The sequence below is a fragment of the Pimephales promelas genome, chromosome 1 (assembly GCF_988280905.1).
Source record: "Pimephales promelas chromosome 1, fPimPro1.hap1.1, whole genome shotgun sequence".
Lineage (NCBI taxonomy): Eukaryota > Metazoa > Chordata > Actinopteri > Cypriniformes > Leuciscidae > Pimephales > Pimephales promelas.
Window position 1 is genome coordinate 46,352,257 of NC_142769.1, and position 17,628 is coordinate 46,369,884.

Consider the following 17,628-nt stretch of genomic DNA (forward strand, 5'->3'; position numbering starts at 1 on the left):
AGACAAATTAGCGCTTCGGAGGGAAAGAGGACGGGGTGGGGGGACTGGCAGCGCTCCATCCAGTTGGCATCTGAAACACTTTCACATGTTTATCATCATAATATGGGAGGAAACGCACTCAGACGCACACACTCTCCCTGCTAACCAAAACATTCCTGCAGGGGCACACAAGGGTTGCGTGTGAGCACGTGTTCCTATTATGAGTGTGGATGGACGAAGCATGTCAATGCGACCGTGTTTGTCTGCATGTCTGGGTGGGAGGTGTGTCGGTCTGTGTGTGCAATGCTTGTCGATTGGCACGGGGTGTTTGTTTTGTCTGGGATGCTAGATCAAACGGTCTGACCTTTGATAAGAGAGCAACGAGTTGATGTGTGTGTGTTTGAGCGAGTGAGACTAATTGCTGTTATTGTCTGATCACAGCATGCAAATAACAACTCAATTAGGAAGAAGGGCGAGCAACGCAGCCCCTCGTTTTCGTCTCGACGCTTATCGGGATTCCTCCCTCCGTTTTTATCCTTCAGTTGCTATCAAGAGTTTTATCTCTCCACTGTGATAGAGCCAAATGAACAACAAAAAACACGGCTTATATAATCTGAAACAAAGAAAGTGAGAGTGAGGGGGGAACTGTTTATGTAATCATACGGGAAACAAGTTCTTGGGAATGTGGATAACCATAAATAATCCGCAGTTCTTCGCCATTTTTGTTTTACATTGCCACTGTTGACGCCGTTTCAACCTTTTTGATTTTATGTCTTCTATAGAATATAAAAAATATACTGTATTTTGAAGAATGTTTCAACTGTTTATGCTCACACAATAAAAGCCAATTTGGTCCAAAAGACACCAAAAACTGTGTTGTTCACTTAAAAAAAAAAGGTTTTTGATGAAAACATTCCAGGATTTTTCTCCATATAATGGACTTCACTGGGCACCAAACGGTTCAAGGTCCAAATGAGAGTTTCAGTGCAGCTTCAAAGGGCTTTAAACGACACCAGACGATGGATAAGGGTATTATCTAGCGAAACGATCAGTCATTTCAAAAATAAATTAAAACGTTAAGTGTTATTAGCACAAATGCTCGCCTTGCTCTGTGATGTGATCTCCTGTTCGAACTTGTTCATTAAAATGAACGAATCTTTTTTCGAGTCATTTCGTTCGTTGAATGAAGCCCTTTAAAGCTGCACTGAAACTCTCATTTGAACCTTGAACCGTTTGGTTCCCATTATGTGGACAAAAATGCTGGAATGTTTTCATCAAAAACCTTAATTTCTTTTCGACTGAAGAAAAAAAGACATGGACATCTTGGATGACATGGGGTTGAGTAAGTTTTTTTTAAAGTGAACTACTCCTTTAAATTCATAAAATAATTTCCGTTAATTAAAATAAAGCTGAAATAATACTAGTTGCAAATTATAAGTATTTCCCTGGCAAATGAAATCTTAAGTACTAGTTGAAGTACTAATACAAAGCCCCGCACATGACAAAATATGCACCGTATATAGTGGCGACGAGTTAGCAATCCGTTCCAACGACTTATTTATATGTCAGCACGTTTTACTAATTCGTTCTCTTGTTTTAAGTCGTCATATGTAATGACATGACATTGGTAATGCTCATCTCTTCTGGCTACTGAAGGTATCTTTGAGTAAAACAGCTCAATATTTAATGAAGCACATACAAATGTGAACTGTTTTACAGATTATTAAAAATTTGTGGCGCATAACCCACCATTAGTTTGTAAGGCCACATCCAGATACTCTTTCAAGAAGCCACCACAGGGAGCTGTCTTCCAAATATTGACCTGCATTCCTTCCTATCTTCTTTGTAGATGTTTAAGCCACTGGCAAAATTGCATACTTCCCTACTATATAGTAGGCGAAAAACAGGATGTGACAAAATATGTATGTCCGAATTCACATACTCATAAAAAAGTAGGCAAAAAGTACCCTGATGACCTACTACCATGAGATTCTGAAATATGCATATTACTATCCCATAAGGCCACAGGAGATTACTTGATAATGACAGCATGGCGAATGTAGTATGTAGAGATTACACTCTCATACTATATTGAACATACTTTTTTTAAGTGGTCGTGAAGTAATTACTACTCAGGAGAGTATGTGATTTCTGACGCAGCCCTTGTGCTCCACTAAACCAAAGACTATAGGTATACAAAGATGTTGCACTCCTATTACTTATGAATGGGAGAAACTACAAAGTGCAATATGTCCCGCCTTCTAAATAAAAGAGCCAATCGCTGGTTGGTTGGTAAGTTCATTGTGTAACTTCATTGCAACCAGTTTGATTTCGACAGTGAGTCAGGCAAAGATGAAATATCAGAGGAGGTGGTAAGATGGATTTGGAAGTCATCAGCTTAACAATGAAAGTCAATACTTGTGTATGACATCATGTATGATATCAAGTGGCTGCATGTAGATTAAAAAAAGTAACGGACCAAGGACTGAGCCTTGTGGAACACCCTGTGTCAGTGGAGCTGTGGTGGCAGAGGGTGTTCCACAAGGCTCAGTCCTTGGTCCGTTACTTTTTTCACCATGCAATAACCTTGCATGGTGACAGTACTTTCAATCAGAAGCCCCTTTTCCACCAGAGCATTTTGAGAGCCGGTTCAGAGCCGGTGCCTGCGCGCGAACCAGTTCTTTGTGTTTCGACAGCCAAAGCGGCACCAACTCTTTGCTGGACTAGAACCATTCTTTTACCACGTCACGCTTACGTCGGGGTCTGAGGCGGGTTTAGATGTGCTCTAAACATCTTTTCTGACCATAATATAGGATTGCAAATCCAAGAGAAACATTCGCAGAAACACGATGGAGTCCGCCTTTGTAATTGTTATGCTTGAAGTTAACGCAAGCGTTTCTATTTTTGTAATTTTTTTATTGAAGACATTATAAGCAAAGAAGAAAAGTCACAATATTAGGGGTGGCACGGTACATGAAAAAACACCCGAACCGTTCGGTTCGCTTGTCTCGGTTCGGAGCGTCTGTGCGTCTCACGGTTCGACGCATGCGCAATGTAACCTCGTGCCCGTATGTGACGTGTGTTTTCTTTTCGCGCGACATAAGCTTGTTCGACTTGGACCGGCGCTGCACAGAGCGATCGGTGAATAACATCACACTAGAGCGGGAACGACGGCTCCGTCACTCACTTTCGCGGTATTTGATGTCATTACCGATCGCTCTGTGCAGCGCCGGTTCAAGTTAGTAAACAAGCCAGTAAAAGTGGAGTATGGAGCGCTGCAGGTCACGGCACGCGGAGAAATGGCAAGTGGGAGAGATGAGGGAGTTGGAGGATGCGCCAGCGTCCTATAAGTCTATAAGTCCGGTGTGTGGGGACATTTTTGATTTCATGTTATGGTATTTTAATATAACGTTACAGTGGCACTTTATGTTTAGATAAGAGCTTCAGTCAAATGTTTCCAAATCCTGCACTTTAATTTAAACTGAAAAAAAGGTACCCTCACTTTTTGGGAATAGAAGCATTGTTGATACTGTTTTTTGTGTTGAGGTTGAACTTTTCACTTTATGTTTATGGCCTTTGCTATTTCTATAGCCTAATTATAGGCAATGAGGTTTCATGTATATTGACTTATTCATAAAAGACAGTGTAGTTCCTCTTTTTTTCTTTTAAAAGATAGAATTTTTGTAAGAGCTACAAAAGTTGTCAGTTCATAAATGCAAGTTAATTTCTTTATGTAAATAAGATTTGTGTGATAAAAATGCACAAGTTCTTGTAGAGATAGCCTAGTGATACACATTCTCCTTTTTTTGCCAAATAAACGAAAAGCATGTCAATTTCTTCTCTCTTGCTGTGTCAAAATCTCACCTAGCTTTCCTCTGAGATAGTCCCAAAATGTGCTTAAAGTCAAAGAGTCAAATTCAGTTTGTGCATGATTGCATAAATATATTTTTTTTATACTGTATCCTAAAGTGTGGATAATTAAGCTATATATCACATGATGAAGTACATTTCTGAAGTGTTAAAGATTAAAAGAAAAAATAACAAGAACCGTACAGAACCGAAAACCGTGACACTAAAACCGTGATACAAACCGAACCGTCGGTTTCGTGAACCGTGCCACCCCTACACAATATAGAACAAATCAATGGAAAGAAAAAAAGACACAATTACAGGGGTACATATCTTATCAGAAAAAATTACATATCAAACGAAAAGATTAAAAGACTTACATATTTCAATTGTTTTTAGAGCTTTCTTGGTATACGAGTTAGAATCCGAAAGTAATGTTGTATTTGCAAGCGTTTCTAGCTAAGACGTATGGCGACGTACGACGTTGTTCCCTGGGCGCTCTAGTCAGTGGAAAAACAAATAGGTTCTGAAGCGGTTCACAAGTTGAACCAACTCCGAACCAGCACCAGTTCCGAACCAGTTCTTTTTTGGTGGAAAAGGGGCTAGTGAGATGAGAAATGAACCAGGAAAAAGCCGAACCACCTATTCTGATATCAGAAAGACAGGAAATGAGAATATCATGAAAGATAGTATCAAACGTTGAACTAAGATCAAGGAGAATTAGGATGTTTGTAAACCCAGAATCCATAGAAAGAAGGATATCATTAACCGTACGAATGAATAAGAGCCTTTTCAGGACTGGGAGAGATGGGCAAAATCCAGATGGACAAGGTTTAAAACGAACAATTACATATTCGGGAGGCTACTACTTTCTCTAATATTTTGGTCAGAAATGGTAAATTAGAGATTAGCCTGTAATAGTTCATTTATTTAAAGGATGGATTTGACTGTAACAATTTTTAATTCAGCAGGGACAGTAGATACAGTCGGCAACGCGTCATAGTTGGGGGGCGTGGTCGGCGTGGGGGAAAGCAGCGCGACCATCCTATGTATTTGAATGACAAAAATGTCATATTGCGAGTCATTTATGCCTGCCGACCGGCAACGGTACATTGCAAAATTAACTGTAATAGGTTATGATTGCCCTTATTTAATTAAAAACTGGGTCAATGACCCAACCAAATTTGCCGGAGGTGTCGTTTCCAGACTATTATATCTGGTTGAATCTTCAGGTAAGACATCGCGGAAGCTACCGGCAACACAAGCCTGTAACTCAATCAACTTGCGTATAAGTTACTATAAGTCCATAAAACCATGTCACTTACCAATTGTACGTATATGCTTCACTCCAAACTATTAATCTTTTTGTAAAACGGTGATCATTAGTAGTCGCTACGAAGTTGCAGAGGGACTTTGCTGACAGTTATCCGAATTCTCACAGACTGCAGTCTGATAACCTTCAGCTGATAACGCTAATAACATCCCTTATGAAAAACAACTAAAGGAATCTTGTAGTATTTTAGGACAAAATATTATAGTAACGTTAATCCTATAGGAATACTGTAGTATTTTTGGGACATAGCCTAGGAGTATAGGTATTAATGAACATCACAGAAGTATTATACACTACTATAGAATACTAATAGCCATAGGATTACTATAGTTCTTTTTCGTAAGGGATGTAACGTCAGACAAATCTGGCCCACTGCCTAATACGAGTTAAACATCTACTACTATATCACACGGACCTCTACTCACACAGTAATCTAATAAGATATGATTAATTTTGCCATTTTGTCCTCCTATCCGGTTCTGTATGTATGTAAGAAAGGCTGTAGAACTTCAATTTATAATTTGTTTGTTTATTGGTGGTACAGAAAACGACACCGCAACCCTTCGGCATGATTGTCCCATGTATTTCAATGAGCGCCAAGGCATTGTTTTCCCCCACGGGCTAAATTCACACCACGTGACGGGGCGTTCCCGGGGGCGTTCCCAGACCAACCGACTGTATCTATAGCAGATAATAAATTACAATTTACCAAACTGGTTAGGATGGGTGAAATATCTGAAACACACATTTTAAGTAAAAGCAAGGGTCAAGCTGCAGGGTTAGACTTCATAATTAGATCCTGAATGGCTGATGGAATAGAAGTGGGGAAAGCAGTCAAAAGATGGTTTCTGTGATATGTCAGTAATTTAGTGTGTGGATCACAGGTTTGAAGAGTATCACTAACAAAAGATGCCATGATTGATTGATCACTGTGAACAGATTTTCCTTGAAAGGGACTTTTCACCTTTCACTGGCGTGGGTCTTGCCTCAGCCAGTTTATTGGACTTACGTTTTTCTGCTTTTCATCTGCTTTTCAACCACTGCCTGCCTTGCCGACCACGTTTGAACCAACCGTTTTGGATTTGTTCATTAAACTCTTCTGCAAAATGGGTTCTAACCTGACTTCGAGTTATTACATCATTCAAAGTGGCCATGATTTATTAAAATGTGGGAACAAATTAACAAGTCGTCTTAATTCTAGGCCATGATTTAACTAAAATGAGAAAACAAATATTAGCGTGAGATGCTAGTACTAAAATGAGAGAGCTAGTATGTACAGACCTCCGTATTGCAAGTGTACACTTACCATGTGTTTGCTAGGAGGGTGTGAGATGTGTTGGTCACCAGCAGGCACACACTGGTCTGCATGCCCATGGCACAAACAGCCTCCCTTTAAGATGAGGTCATAGATGGCATAGTGGGCAGGAGGCATGTTGGCATCAAGAAGTTTCCGCTGGCAGGGGCAGGACTGCGGTTGAAGGAGACGCATCCGTATGTTAGTGATGCCGAGGTGGGATCGGGCATCACTGCTGTATGGATCCAGTTTGTCCCAGGGCGACAGAGCACGGTAAATTACCTGCTCACACACACACACACGCGTTTGTTTTACTATATTAGTGAGGACATTGTATAGAATTTCACTGATTTTATATCAGCTTAATGATATTTTTTATCACCATAACCCAAGCCCGACACATCACATAAAAATGTGCAAAACTGGATTTATATAAAAACACAATTTGGCAGATTTATAAGCTTTTTTTAATCAGTGAGGACCAGTAAATGTCTGCCCTAGTCGTTGTCATAATATTTTACTATATAATGAGGACATTTGGCTCTGCACGCACACGCACACACACACACACACACACGCACTTGTTATTAGAACTGGGAATTGAAAACTATAAAAAGCTAAATTGCAAAACGTTTCTTTGCATAACACAGGGTTTCCCAAACAGGGTTTTGTGAGTTGATGACAAACTACTAATTTATATTGAATGTAAAATAAAAAAATAAATAAAAAATGAGAAAATAAAAATAATTTCAGTGTGATTTCCGCATTGCATTTCATTATTACAATTATCAAAATTTCAACTAATTTAGAACATAAATAGATTTTGTTTGCATTTTTATAATTAAAGTTAAAACATACTAACAATAATTATTATTATCGACATCAGAGAACTGTGAATATGAATGCGTTTCTAAATTACTGAAATATTCATTTAAAATCTGAGGTAAATAGACACGTGTAAGGGGTTTATGTGACAAAAACATTTGGGAACCCCTGATGTAACCTAATGCAGTCAGGTTGATTAAATAATAATAATAATCCTGTGTGCACAACACATTCATTTTTACAATGAAGGCGAGCTACAGAAGCTAATACCATGATACTTTGATAACCGTGTTTATGTAACATGGTATTTATACACTGTCAGGCCAAAAAAAGTAGTACTACTCGCTGGTTGGATTTAAACAGGCAAATGCTTAAAGGAGTAGCTCACTTTAAAAAAAAATTTGCTGATAATTTACTCCATGATCTTTGAATGAACCAAATGACTCGAAAAAATATTCATTAATGTTGATGAACGAGTTCGAACAGGAGAGTCACGAACGCACATCACAGAACAGAGCAAAGTGAGCATTTGTGCTTATAAAACTTAAACTTTTTTTATTTATTTTTGAAATTACCAATCGTTTCGCTAGATAAGACCCTTAATCATCGTCTGGAATCGTTTAAAGCCCTTTGAAGCTGCACTGAAACTCTCATTTGGACCTTGAATCGTTTGGTTCCCATTGAAGTCCATTATATGGAGAAAATCCTGGAATGTTTCTATCAAAAACCTTAATTTCTTTTCGACTGAAGAAAGAAAGACGTGGACATCTTGGATGACATGGGGGTGAGTAAATTATCAGCAAAAGTTTTTTTGAAAAATGAACTACTCCTTTAAGAGTCTATAATTGCTGTGATTATTATGTTTCTAGCAACAGTTCTTCTAACTCTAATTGATGGAGTGTGTAGCTTTTCATTTCTTAAACAACCATTTAGGAAGACACATCATGGCCACATTCCAGGATGACAACGTCAAGATTCATCAGGCTCAAATTGTGAAGGAATGGTTGTGAAGGAACATCATTAAAGTCCTAAAATTGAGTCTTGACAATGAGTCTTAAATTAAACTCATTGAAAGTCTTTGGGATGTTGGGAAGATCTTGGGAACACAAAATCTTGACCAAAAATTGATGCACCTCTTAATGGAAATATCCATCAATTGATGAGCCTTCCTACATGGTTGTTTAAGAAATGAAAAGCAACACACTCCATCAATTAGATTTAGAAGAACTGTTGCCAAACATAACATGCTAGGAACAACAACCACTGCAATAATGATCCAGTCATAGACTCTAACGCATTTGCCTATTTAAATCAAAAACAGTGACTTTTTTTTGACCGGACAGACAATGAATGACGCCTACTGAAAAAGTAAGAGGATCATCACCCCCATTATTCTCCCGAAAATGCATCATGCAAAATGCATTTGAAATGTGAGCTTCTGCATGCACTCCCTCACCTCTCCATTGCTGCAAGGCGATGCTGTGGAGTATTTCTGAGTGCAGCCGTGTCCCTCCTCCAGGTTGAACACTCCACTGCAGTTGTGCGCATACAGCATCAGAGCGCTCCACGTGTGCCCGAAGTCCTGCGAGCGCTCGATTGCCATGGCAGCAGGGCGTGGCGACCGGAATATGATAATGAGATGGGTGAAGTAAAACTCCACCTCTAAATCCAGCTGTAGAGTTTCAACGGCAGTCTCCTGAGAGGACTGCCACCAGGTCGCTGGGTGTTTGAAGGGCGAGTCTGTCATGGAGGCGGGTGGGTGCGCGCGATGCGTTTCCGAAGCATCACACACCTCGCAATGCAACTCACAACCACCCGTTTCGTAGTTACAGTAGCGTTCTGGAGAGGTTGAGCCACACTGAGAGACTGTCTGTACAGGACGCCCGACCGCCAGGTTCCCCATGCGAGGATTACACACCCGATTCTCACATCCTGGTACATTTAAACAAACACAAATATAAAATACAGTGACATTACATTAACAAATTATGACTAGAATGCCCCCCCCAAAAAGCACAGAATCGATTACGTCCATTAGTGTTTTTGTTTATCCCTAATCTTCTGTCATGTTTCACACAAAACAAAACCTCTAGAGCATCTAAAGTTAACAATGCTGGGTTGTTTGAACCCAAATTTGGGTCAAATATGGACAAACCCAAATGTTGGGTTAAAAATGTCATTTCAAATTTTAACTTCAACTGTTGCATTTTTAACCCAACATTTGGGTTTGTCCATATTTGACCCAAATTTGGGTTGAAACAAACAACCCAGTATTTTTTAGAGTGTTTCAGCAATGTTTCAGGACTGATTAAAGCCTGATTACAGGTCAGATTTGTATCGGTATTGAGTATTGAACAGAAAGACACATTTGCACACTTGTGGAAGTAACCATAACAAAAACACAGTACTCACTCGGTCTGAAGCAGAGTGTCGACAAGACTTCATTATAGATTTATATTGTTTTTAGATATACGGTGTTTAGATAGGTGTTTTAATGGAACAAAATTAGAATTTCCACTGCACCGAAAATGACCTCATAGGTTTATTTTATTATTTTTATTGAACACGAGTCAACAACAAAAGATTACAAGTACACTAGATAAACAAAAGAAAAAAGAACAAAGTTTCTGCCTCAAATTTAAGTAGAATCAACTTGGATGTTTAAGTCATTTAATCTTAAATTAAACTGGATTTTTTTTTTTTTTTTAAGTTGAATCTTGTGTAATTTATTTTAAAAAGTTGCTTACCAGTAACTTATTTTTAGGGCTGTCAAACGATTAATCGCGATTAATCACATCCAAAATAAAACTTTGTTTACATAATATATGTGTATATATATATATATATATATATGAATACACACATGTGACATTGTATATATTTAAGACATATTTTTATGTATATACTGTATCATATATACATATATATACACACATAATAATACAATAATATATACATATATATATTGTATAAATATCAATATTTTATATATATATAATAATTATATACAGTGCACCCACATATATTATTATTATGTAAACACAAACTTTTATTTTGGATGGGATTAATCGTTTGACAGCCCTACTTATTTTGGTGAGTTGAAGCAATGTAAAAACATGTCATAACTCAATCATATAATTATTTACAGTACATCTATGCACATAGGCCTATACATATACACATAGAAAGGACATTGGTAAATGCTGCATCATGGTAACATTGTTTTAAACTTTATAGGTTATGTTAGCTATTTAATAATTTAGCAGGCGTTATTAGTCACTGTATAATTTAATTTCCAAAACGAATTGTTCCTAAACATAAACAATCAATGCTTTATATGTTAGCGTGCTTTAACTGCGGAATCAATCTGAATGCAAATTGGCTGGATTCAGCAAGATCTTGTTGGGTGTGTATGCGCATGCAAAGTTTTGGTTTGTTTTGCATATTCAGATCACCCCCATCTCCCCATATCAATCAGTTCGTCACTCAGAGTCAGACACCATGCGTCTCCGCCTTGTTTTGATCGCACGTGCGGGTGAATAGTTTACATGCAGAAAACACTGACCTGAACACGCAGGGTGAGGAACGCTCATCACGAGCGCTGCGAGTAGAACACATCTCCCTGGCAGCTCCATATTAGTCATTAATCCACAAATTACACGTATCAAACCCCGCGAGGGTTTTAATCCACAATGCCCACGGGAACCTGATTCCGCTCCAGAGCCTTTCAGATAGCATGTAGGAGCACGACTTCACTGGCGTGGGTTGGCCAGGTGCGCAAACGCTGAGCTGAGGTGAGCTGCCCCCATGACAAACAGAAAGCATTCACCTGAAGAAGGACAGAAGTCTCGCGCGACACCGCCATTGGAGTGTAACCTCACATGAGCGTCTATCTGTCGCCGGTGACAGCTGTCCGCTCGCGCTGCTCGTGTGAAAGGCGAGTTGCGCGTGTTTCGCTCGGGAACACCTGAGCTGGGATCTGGAGCCTCTGCTGTGAGTGACAGGACCTTTGAAGAACAGAGGCCACGCCCCTTCTCCCAGCATTTTTCTCGATTTAATGGGAGCATTCCTGGCATGAGTCATTCAACGTCAGCTCTTGCGGGACTCGCTTTCTATTGACTTCTTAATAAGGCTAATTCTGTTTACAATACATGTATTACATAAGTCTCTCCTTATTACATTACATTTTATCTCCTTAAAGGAGTAGTTCACTTTTTACAAACTTTTACTGATAATTTACTCACCCCCATGTCATCCAAGATGTCCATGTCTTTCTTTCTTCAGTTGAAAATAAATGACGTTCTTTGATGAAAACATTCCAGGATTTTCTCCATATAATGGACTTCATTGGGAACCAAACAGTTCAAGGTCTAAATGAGAGTTTCAGTGCAGCTTCAAATGGCTTTAAACGACACCAGACGATGAATAAGGGTCTTATCTCGGACCCTTTGAGTCATGACTCGAAAAAAGATTTGTTCATTTTGATGAACGAGTTCGAGAGTCACGAACGCGCATCACAGTACAGAGCAAGGCGAGCATTTGTGCTTATAAAACGTAAACTTTTTTTTATTTATTTTTTAAATGCCCAATCGTTTCGCTAGATAAGACCCTTATTCATCATCTGGTGTCATTTAAAGCCCTTTGAAGCTGCACTGAAACTCTCATTTGGACCTTGAACCGTTTGGTTCCCATTGAAGTCCATTATATGGAGAAAATCCTGGAATGTTTGGTTCTTCTTCTGTAAGGCACTGTTATCAATGCAATTAAATACGGGGGATGACGCTAAATATAATGTTTAGATTTATATTTGAAATAAGAAAGTGGCCTATAGCAAACTGTCATTTAACACAGCAAAGCACTGTAGAAAAATACATTTTTCTACAGTGTTACACACATTTAAATGATCATTCAAAAGTATTTTTATAGCAAAAGTAAATTAATAAAGAATATGTCATTCAGAATTATATATATAAAAAAACACTTTCATTCAACATTCTATGATGACAAACATGTTCTATTTTTCAGTTTATCAAAGATTCTTTTTTGAAAATTATTGGATGACTCTTGTTTGATCTCACTCGGATTGGTTCCAAATTGTGTTAAAAATGTCATGAAATCAAAGCAATTATGAGATCTAAATCATGTGAAATCAGCTGACATGAAAAGAAAAGATTGCATATTGATTTGATCAAGGCGGAAAAGCCCATAAGATTGGTCAACAGGAAGGTATAATACAGGATGAAAGACAGGTCACTTTTTGAAATATTGAAAAAAAATCCTCGTCTGGAATGCGGATCTGCAAAAGATTTCCGCTCTAATCCGCTACTGTTGGCTTTCAGGCAGCTTTTAATCTTTGATTCATTCACAAAGTACCCAACACATAATATATATGCAATCCTATCTGGCGATACCACTGGTAAAGAATCTCTTGGCGTGTCATGTCATAACTGTCAGCCAAGTTTACATGACATTTCAATAAATGGTAAAGAAATGCATCAACAACAACAAAAAGAAGCTGGACAAGTCTTCAGAAGATAAATCAACTTTATTTATTTGTGATGCAGAATTGCTGTACAAATAAAGGACACTGCTGAGCAATTTAGATTTACTGTTGTGTTTTTAAACATAAATCTAACAGATATATAGCTAGAGTTCTGCTTGAAAACTTAATGAATGCATTAGTGAATCAAACCAAATGGTGAGATGATTCACATACACTGCTGCTGTGCTAACAGTCTTTTAAAAGAGCTTTAAAAACGTGTCCTGAGTACTGAGAAATTAACATAACCGATTAGCCTAAACAAAATAGTAATGTATCTATCTATAAATTACTGTGTATGTTTCGCATATCTCTTTATCTGTTGGTCCGATGGATTTCAAACTAGATGTTTAGATTAGAAATGCAAAAAGATATCGGTAAATATATTGGTAAAATGACACGCGTTGAAGATGTTTAAGGTTGTGGTTTTAAAATAAACATTCTGACATAAACACTCTGTCAGCTAAACATTAACTCAGCTACAAAGACAATAACCGTCTTTCATAGTCTCTATAATTGTAATCTGCACAATGACAACAAAGTTTACACTAATGTAAATCTAATCTAAACTCCGGCTACCTGTACAGAGATACCTCAAATACATGCCACCTAACATCATTATTATAAATAGTCACCGTATCACCGTTATAAATTGTTATGCAACCGTAGTTCAATTTTCCATTTTTATTGTGTCATTATGTCATATCAGTATTAGCTTTCTGCCATACACAAATAAAAATATTTTTGCTGTCCAATTGTAACGATGAGCTCTCAAACACACCAAAACAACAATTACTAAACACACACACAAATAGATTTTGCACGGGCACTGCTGCACTAGTTTTATATTTCAAACGCGATTCTATCATGGCGCGATGGCACGCCAGTCCTGTGAGTGGCGCTGTGGGCGCACGCGCTCTTCTCTCCCGCCGCGCGGTCAAAGTTCGCTCGCAGTCCTTCCCTCTCTCGGCGGCAAGGCGTGCGAGTGTGCTTCACTAGCCTATGCTATTTGAATAAACAATTTTTTCATCTGCAAAACTACTTTAGCAGTACAGTCATGGTAAGTACACTAGAATCTCCTTCTTTCGGCTCGATACTTGAAGTTTTGTTTCGAGAAGAAAGGTGGTTTTCATTCAGGAATGAGCGGAATATGCGGTTGCGTGTTAGCATCGGGAACGCAGATTGGACGTTGTTTTCAGTCATTATCAATGTTGGAACATTTATCTCGTATTATCAACATTTCCATTTGCCTTGTCACAACTTAGTCATCTGCTCTCCGTAGATAGTGTGTATCTGTAGATAGCCTATGATAATTCGCAGCTAATTATTGTAAATCCAGCAATACTAAAAGCATAGGCTAATAGTTAATTTGACGTTCTTATTGTGCCTTCGTATCTTCTTGAGAATACATTTCTAATATATAATTCAATCCTCACCAGAATCCAACTTGCATTTTTAAATAATATCTTTCTATTGGACAGTTATAGGAATGTACATACTAAAAATCATTATTGTTCTTGTGATATCCAGCATAAGCATTCTATTTATACTGTACTTTATTTTTATTTCTTTAAATAAACTTTTAATTCTTATTTGTTTTGATTATTTTAATTTCTTCTGTGTAAAGCACTTTGAATTACCATTGTGTATGAAATGTGTTGTATATACTACCCTAGTCTTATAATACTCTGTTTAGCCTGGCTTATGTTGGAATTTTATGAAAGATTTGATTCCCATTGAAATTAGAAAAGGTATTGTCCGCAACACTGCTTTATGCTCCCATATTTAATAAAAAAGCAATGTTGACCCCACTGGGGCTTTTTCAGGGTTGCCGACATTCCTTTTTCTTTTACTTTATTTTTATATCAGACACTAAACTTTGGCTTTTTCTGCAGAGTTTGCCGTTAAACCCCAAGCCCTTTCTGAACGGTCTCACAGGAAAGCCTGTGATGGTGAAGCTGAAGTGGGGGATGGAGTACAAGGGGTACCTGGTGTCGGTGGACGGCTACATGAACATGCAGGTAAGTCTCAATATAATAGACCGTTAATGGATGCTTTTGATCATAAAATATCTTTAGCTGTCACTAATTTTCACCATGGCCCACATGCACAATATCCAGTGTAATTTAAATCCCCATGACACCCCATGAGTTTCAGCCGTTAGTAGGGATGCATCGATATGTGTTTTTTTGGCCATTCTAACAGGCAACTATTGGCCGATATCGGTATTTGTCACTTGCTCTAATCTATTTTAATGACAGACGTTCTAATAAGTGTGTGGATCATGATTTAATTTAGCAAAAAATCATGTATTAAGGTATAGTGTATTGCTGCATCATCAAATCATTTCTATTGAACATGGATTTGATCCATTTCAACATTCAACAGGCCTACATACAAACAGAACAAAGATGCATATGAAATAAACATTGCCTTTTGGTCTAACATTAGTATTTAGGTATGGAAATAAAGTAATACAATGTAAAATATACTCTTCATTGTATATAATATTAAATGTACATTAACTTATAAAGTTATTTAGTCAATAGTGAGCATTTTCTTTACTTTTTTATCTTTTGTTTGATTAACATTAAATCAAAATATTTGGCTGCTGTCACTTTAAGAGCTGTATGAATCCATTATACTGATACACGCGTGTTATTTCTCAACTGCTAACATTCATTTAAGCCATAATCAACTGTGTTTAGTGACAGATACAAGAAAGGCGTTTTGATATGAATTAAATGTGAAAGGGAACTCAAGTTAGTATTTGTGCGCTGTCTAAAACACTTCTTTCTGGGTGCACGTGAATGTTCATACACAACTTCCCACACATTTCTTTGAATATTTAAGTTGGCAAGGCTTAAACGTGTGTAAAGGATAACAATTCTGCGAGGATCAATTGTTCTGAGCATAGTTTACGCTGGCACCGGGCAGTCCATATTGTTAAATTGAAGAAATGTTGGATTACACAGTTAATCTATACATCTCCCTTTTTCATGCTATAGCCAATGGTTTTAAATCAGCCGATACATCTGTGCATCTCTAATTGTTAGTAGTCCTTCTCTTAATGTGTTAATTAAGCTCTGTCTCTCTGATACATCTAGCTGGCCAACACAGAAGAGTATGTGGATGGAGCATTAGCGGGTCATCTTGGCGAGGTGCTCATCAGGTAAGACTTTGGTTTGAAAATCAATGAATGGTGCATGTCATGGATGATGTCTCAATTTCAGATCATCCATGCTTCTTCCGCAGTGTAAAGAGCTTGCGCGCATGGTTGCCAGATTGCAAAAGTTAAAACACAGCGAAGGAAATGTATACTTTTAAAGAAAAAGCTTTGATTGGGGGATTTAAACTCTTGACATCTGGCAAACGCAAGCATGAAAGCTTGGAGATGCTTGTTAAAAACAGCATGTAATATTATGTCTCCTCCTTTTTTAATTCTATGACAAAAACAAAGATTTTGGCATAGCTTTTATTTAACGACATCTTAGTTTCGTCTTTTATTGGCAATAATATTGCATGTTGATGTTGTCAGTTATCGTTTAATCACATTGGTGTCATCTCGTCTTAGTCATGAAAAAAGGTTGTTGATTTTCTTAATGAAATAAACAGTGGTGGCAAAAAATATTTGGCGATACTTGGACGTTTTTTGTTCAACATGAATTGCACACATCCATATCGAAAACGGAAATTAAGCTATTATGTTTGTTTTTTTTAAATTAAATGTATGTTTCTAATTAGTGACTAGATAAGAACATTTAGAGTGAATATGTGGAGTTTACGTTGTCGAACAAAACGTCAAAGCATCGTCAAATTGTTTACCACACTTTTTACTCAAATTGAAAAACCCAAAATTGAAAAATTTTGTATTATACTACTGTTTTTTTTCCCCCTTCAGGTGTAATAATGTTTTGTACATAAGAGGAGTAGAAGAAGAGGAAGAAGATGGAGAGATGAGAGAATGAAGAGTGAATCGATTTCTAATGGGATTGGAAGATTTATTGGTTAATTTGCCATTTGTGTTAGTTTTATGTAAAGCTGTTTCTTTTTTCTTTGTAAAACTGTTAGTTTGACATTTTTTTCACTGAACGTTATTGGTGGCACGACAAATAAATTGTGCACTTTTGTATGTTTTTGTCATTTCTTTGAAGTCAACATGAAACAAAATTGACTCTACGTACTTAACGCAACAATTCATAAGAGCATGTAATCCTGAAGAAAAACTTGAGTCTTACTCTATTCTGATGTAATGCCACAAATGGTCTGGTATAGACCATTTCACAAGATGTAAACAACACTGGTCCAGAAGCACTTCCTGTTTCAGTTTTTTAACACTACATAAGAGCTGGGATAAAATACAACCAACAGAACATATACAACTGAATCAAAAAGTTAAACAAACATCTTTAAGATGTTTTCTTTACATGTGAAATAAAGAAAACAGTTACAAACTGAAACAGGAAGTGCTTCTGGACCAGTGTTGTTTACATCTTGTGAAATGGTCTATAGACCACTAACCATTTAATTGCAGATGTATAGAATCCTTAATTGCTTCTTTTTCAACACATCATTGAATGCGTTTCACTGGGTAATAGGTAACATTAGTCGAGTGATTCATGAAAGCTAAAGTTCACAGTAAAAGCCTTATCAAAGAGCCTTTTCTTTTTTGAATGAATTATATACATTTATAAATTTATAAATAATATTTATATTTACAATTAATTTTATTCGAACAGTTTATATGTTTGTAGTCGTTCATTTCAATAATCATGTGGCCACTTTCTGAGTAAAATCATCATCCCACAA

The 17,628-nt window shown here is 37.4% G+C and overlaps 2 protein-coding genes across 5 annotated transcripts in view; one reads left to right on the top strand and one right to left on the bottom strand.

The window, feature by feature from the left end:
- Positions 1-17,628, bottom strand: part of ntn4 (netrin 4) — a 29,212-nt gene that overhangs the window by 10,263 nt on the left and 1,321 nt on the right. For 2 of the 4 annotated variants that reach the window (XM_089130393.1, XM_089130400.1), the window contains exons 2-3: positions 8,737-9,212; positions 6,468-6,737 (exon numbers count right to left, since the gene is read on the bottom strand). In XM_089130393.1, the coding sequence (XP_088986519.1) occupies positions 6,468-6,737; positions 8,737-9,212 (746 nt within the window). Of the gene's footprint in view, positions 1-6,467; positions 6,738-8,736; positions 9,213-10,845; positions 11,354-17,628 lie in introns of those variants that run through there. The other 2 variants (XM_089130390.1, XM_039658329.2) reach the window with 2 other exon arrangements.
- Positions 13,715-16,951, top strand: snrpf (small nuclear ribonucleoprotein polypeptide F; the record flags this gene model as incomplete). Its single annotated transcript, XM_039659064.2, has 4 exons — positions 13,715-13,879; positions 14,715-14,840; positions 15,927-15,991; positions 16,721-16,951. Coding segments are annotated over 4 exons (423 nt in total), but the record flags the coding sequence as incomplete, so codon positions are not given.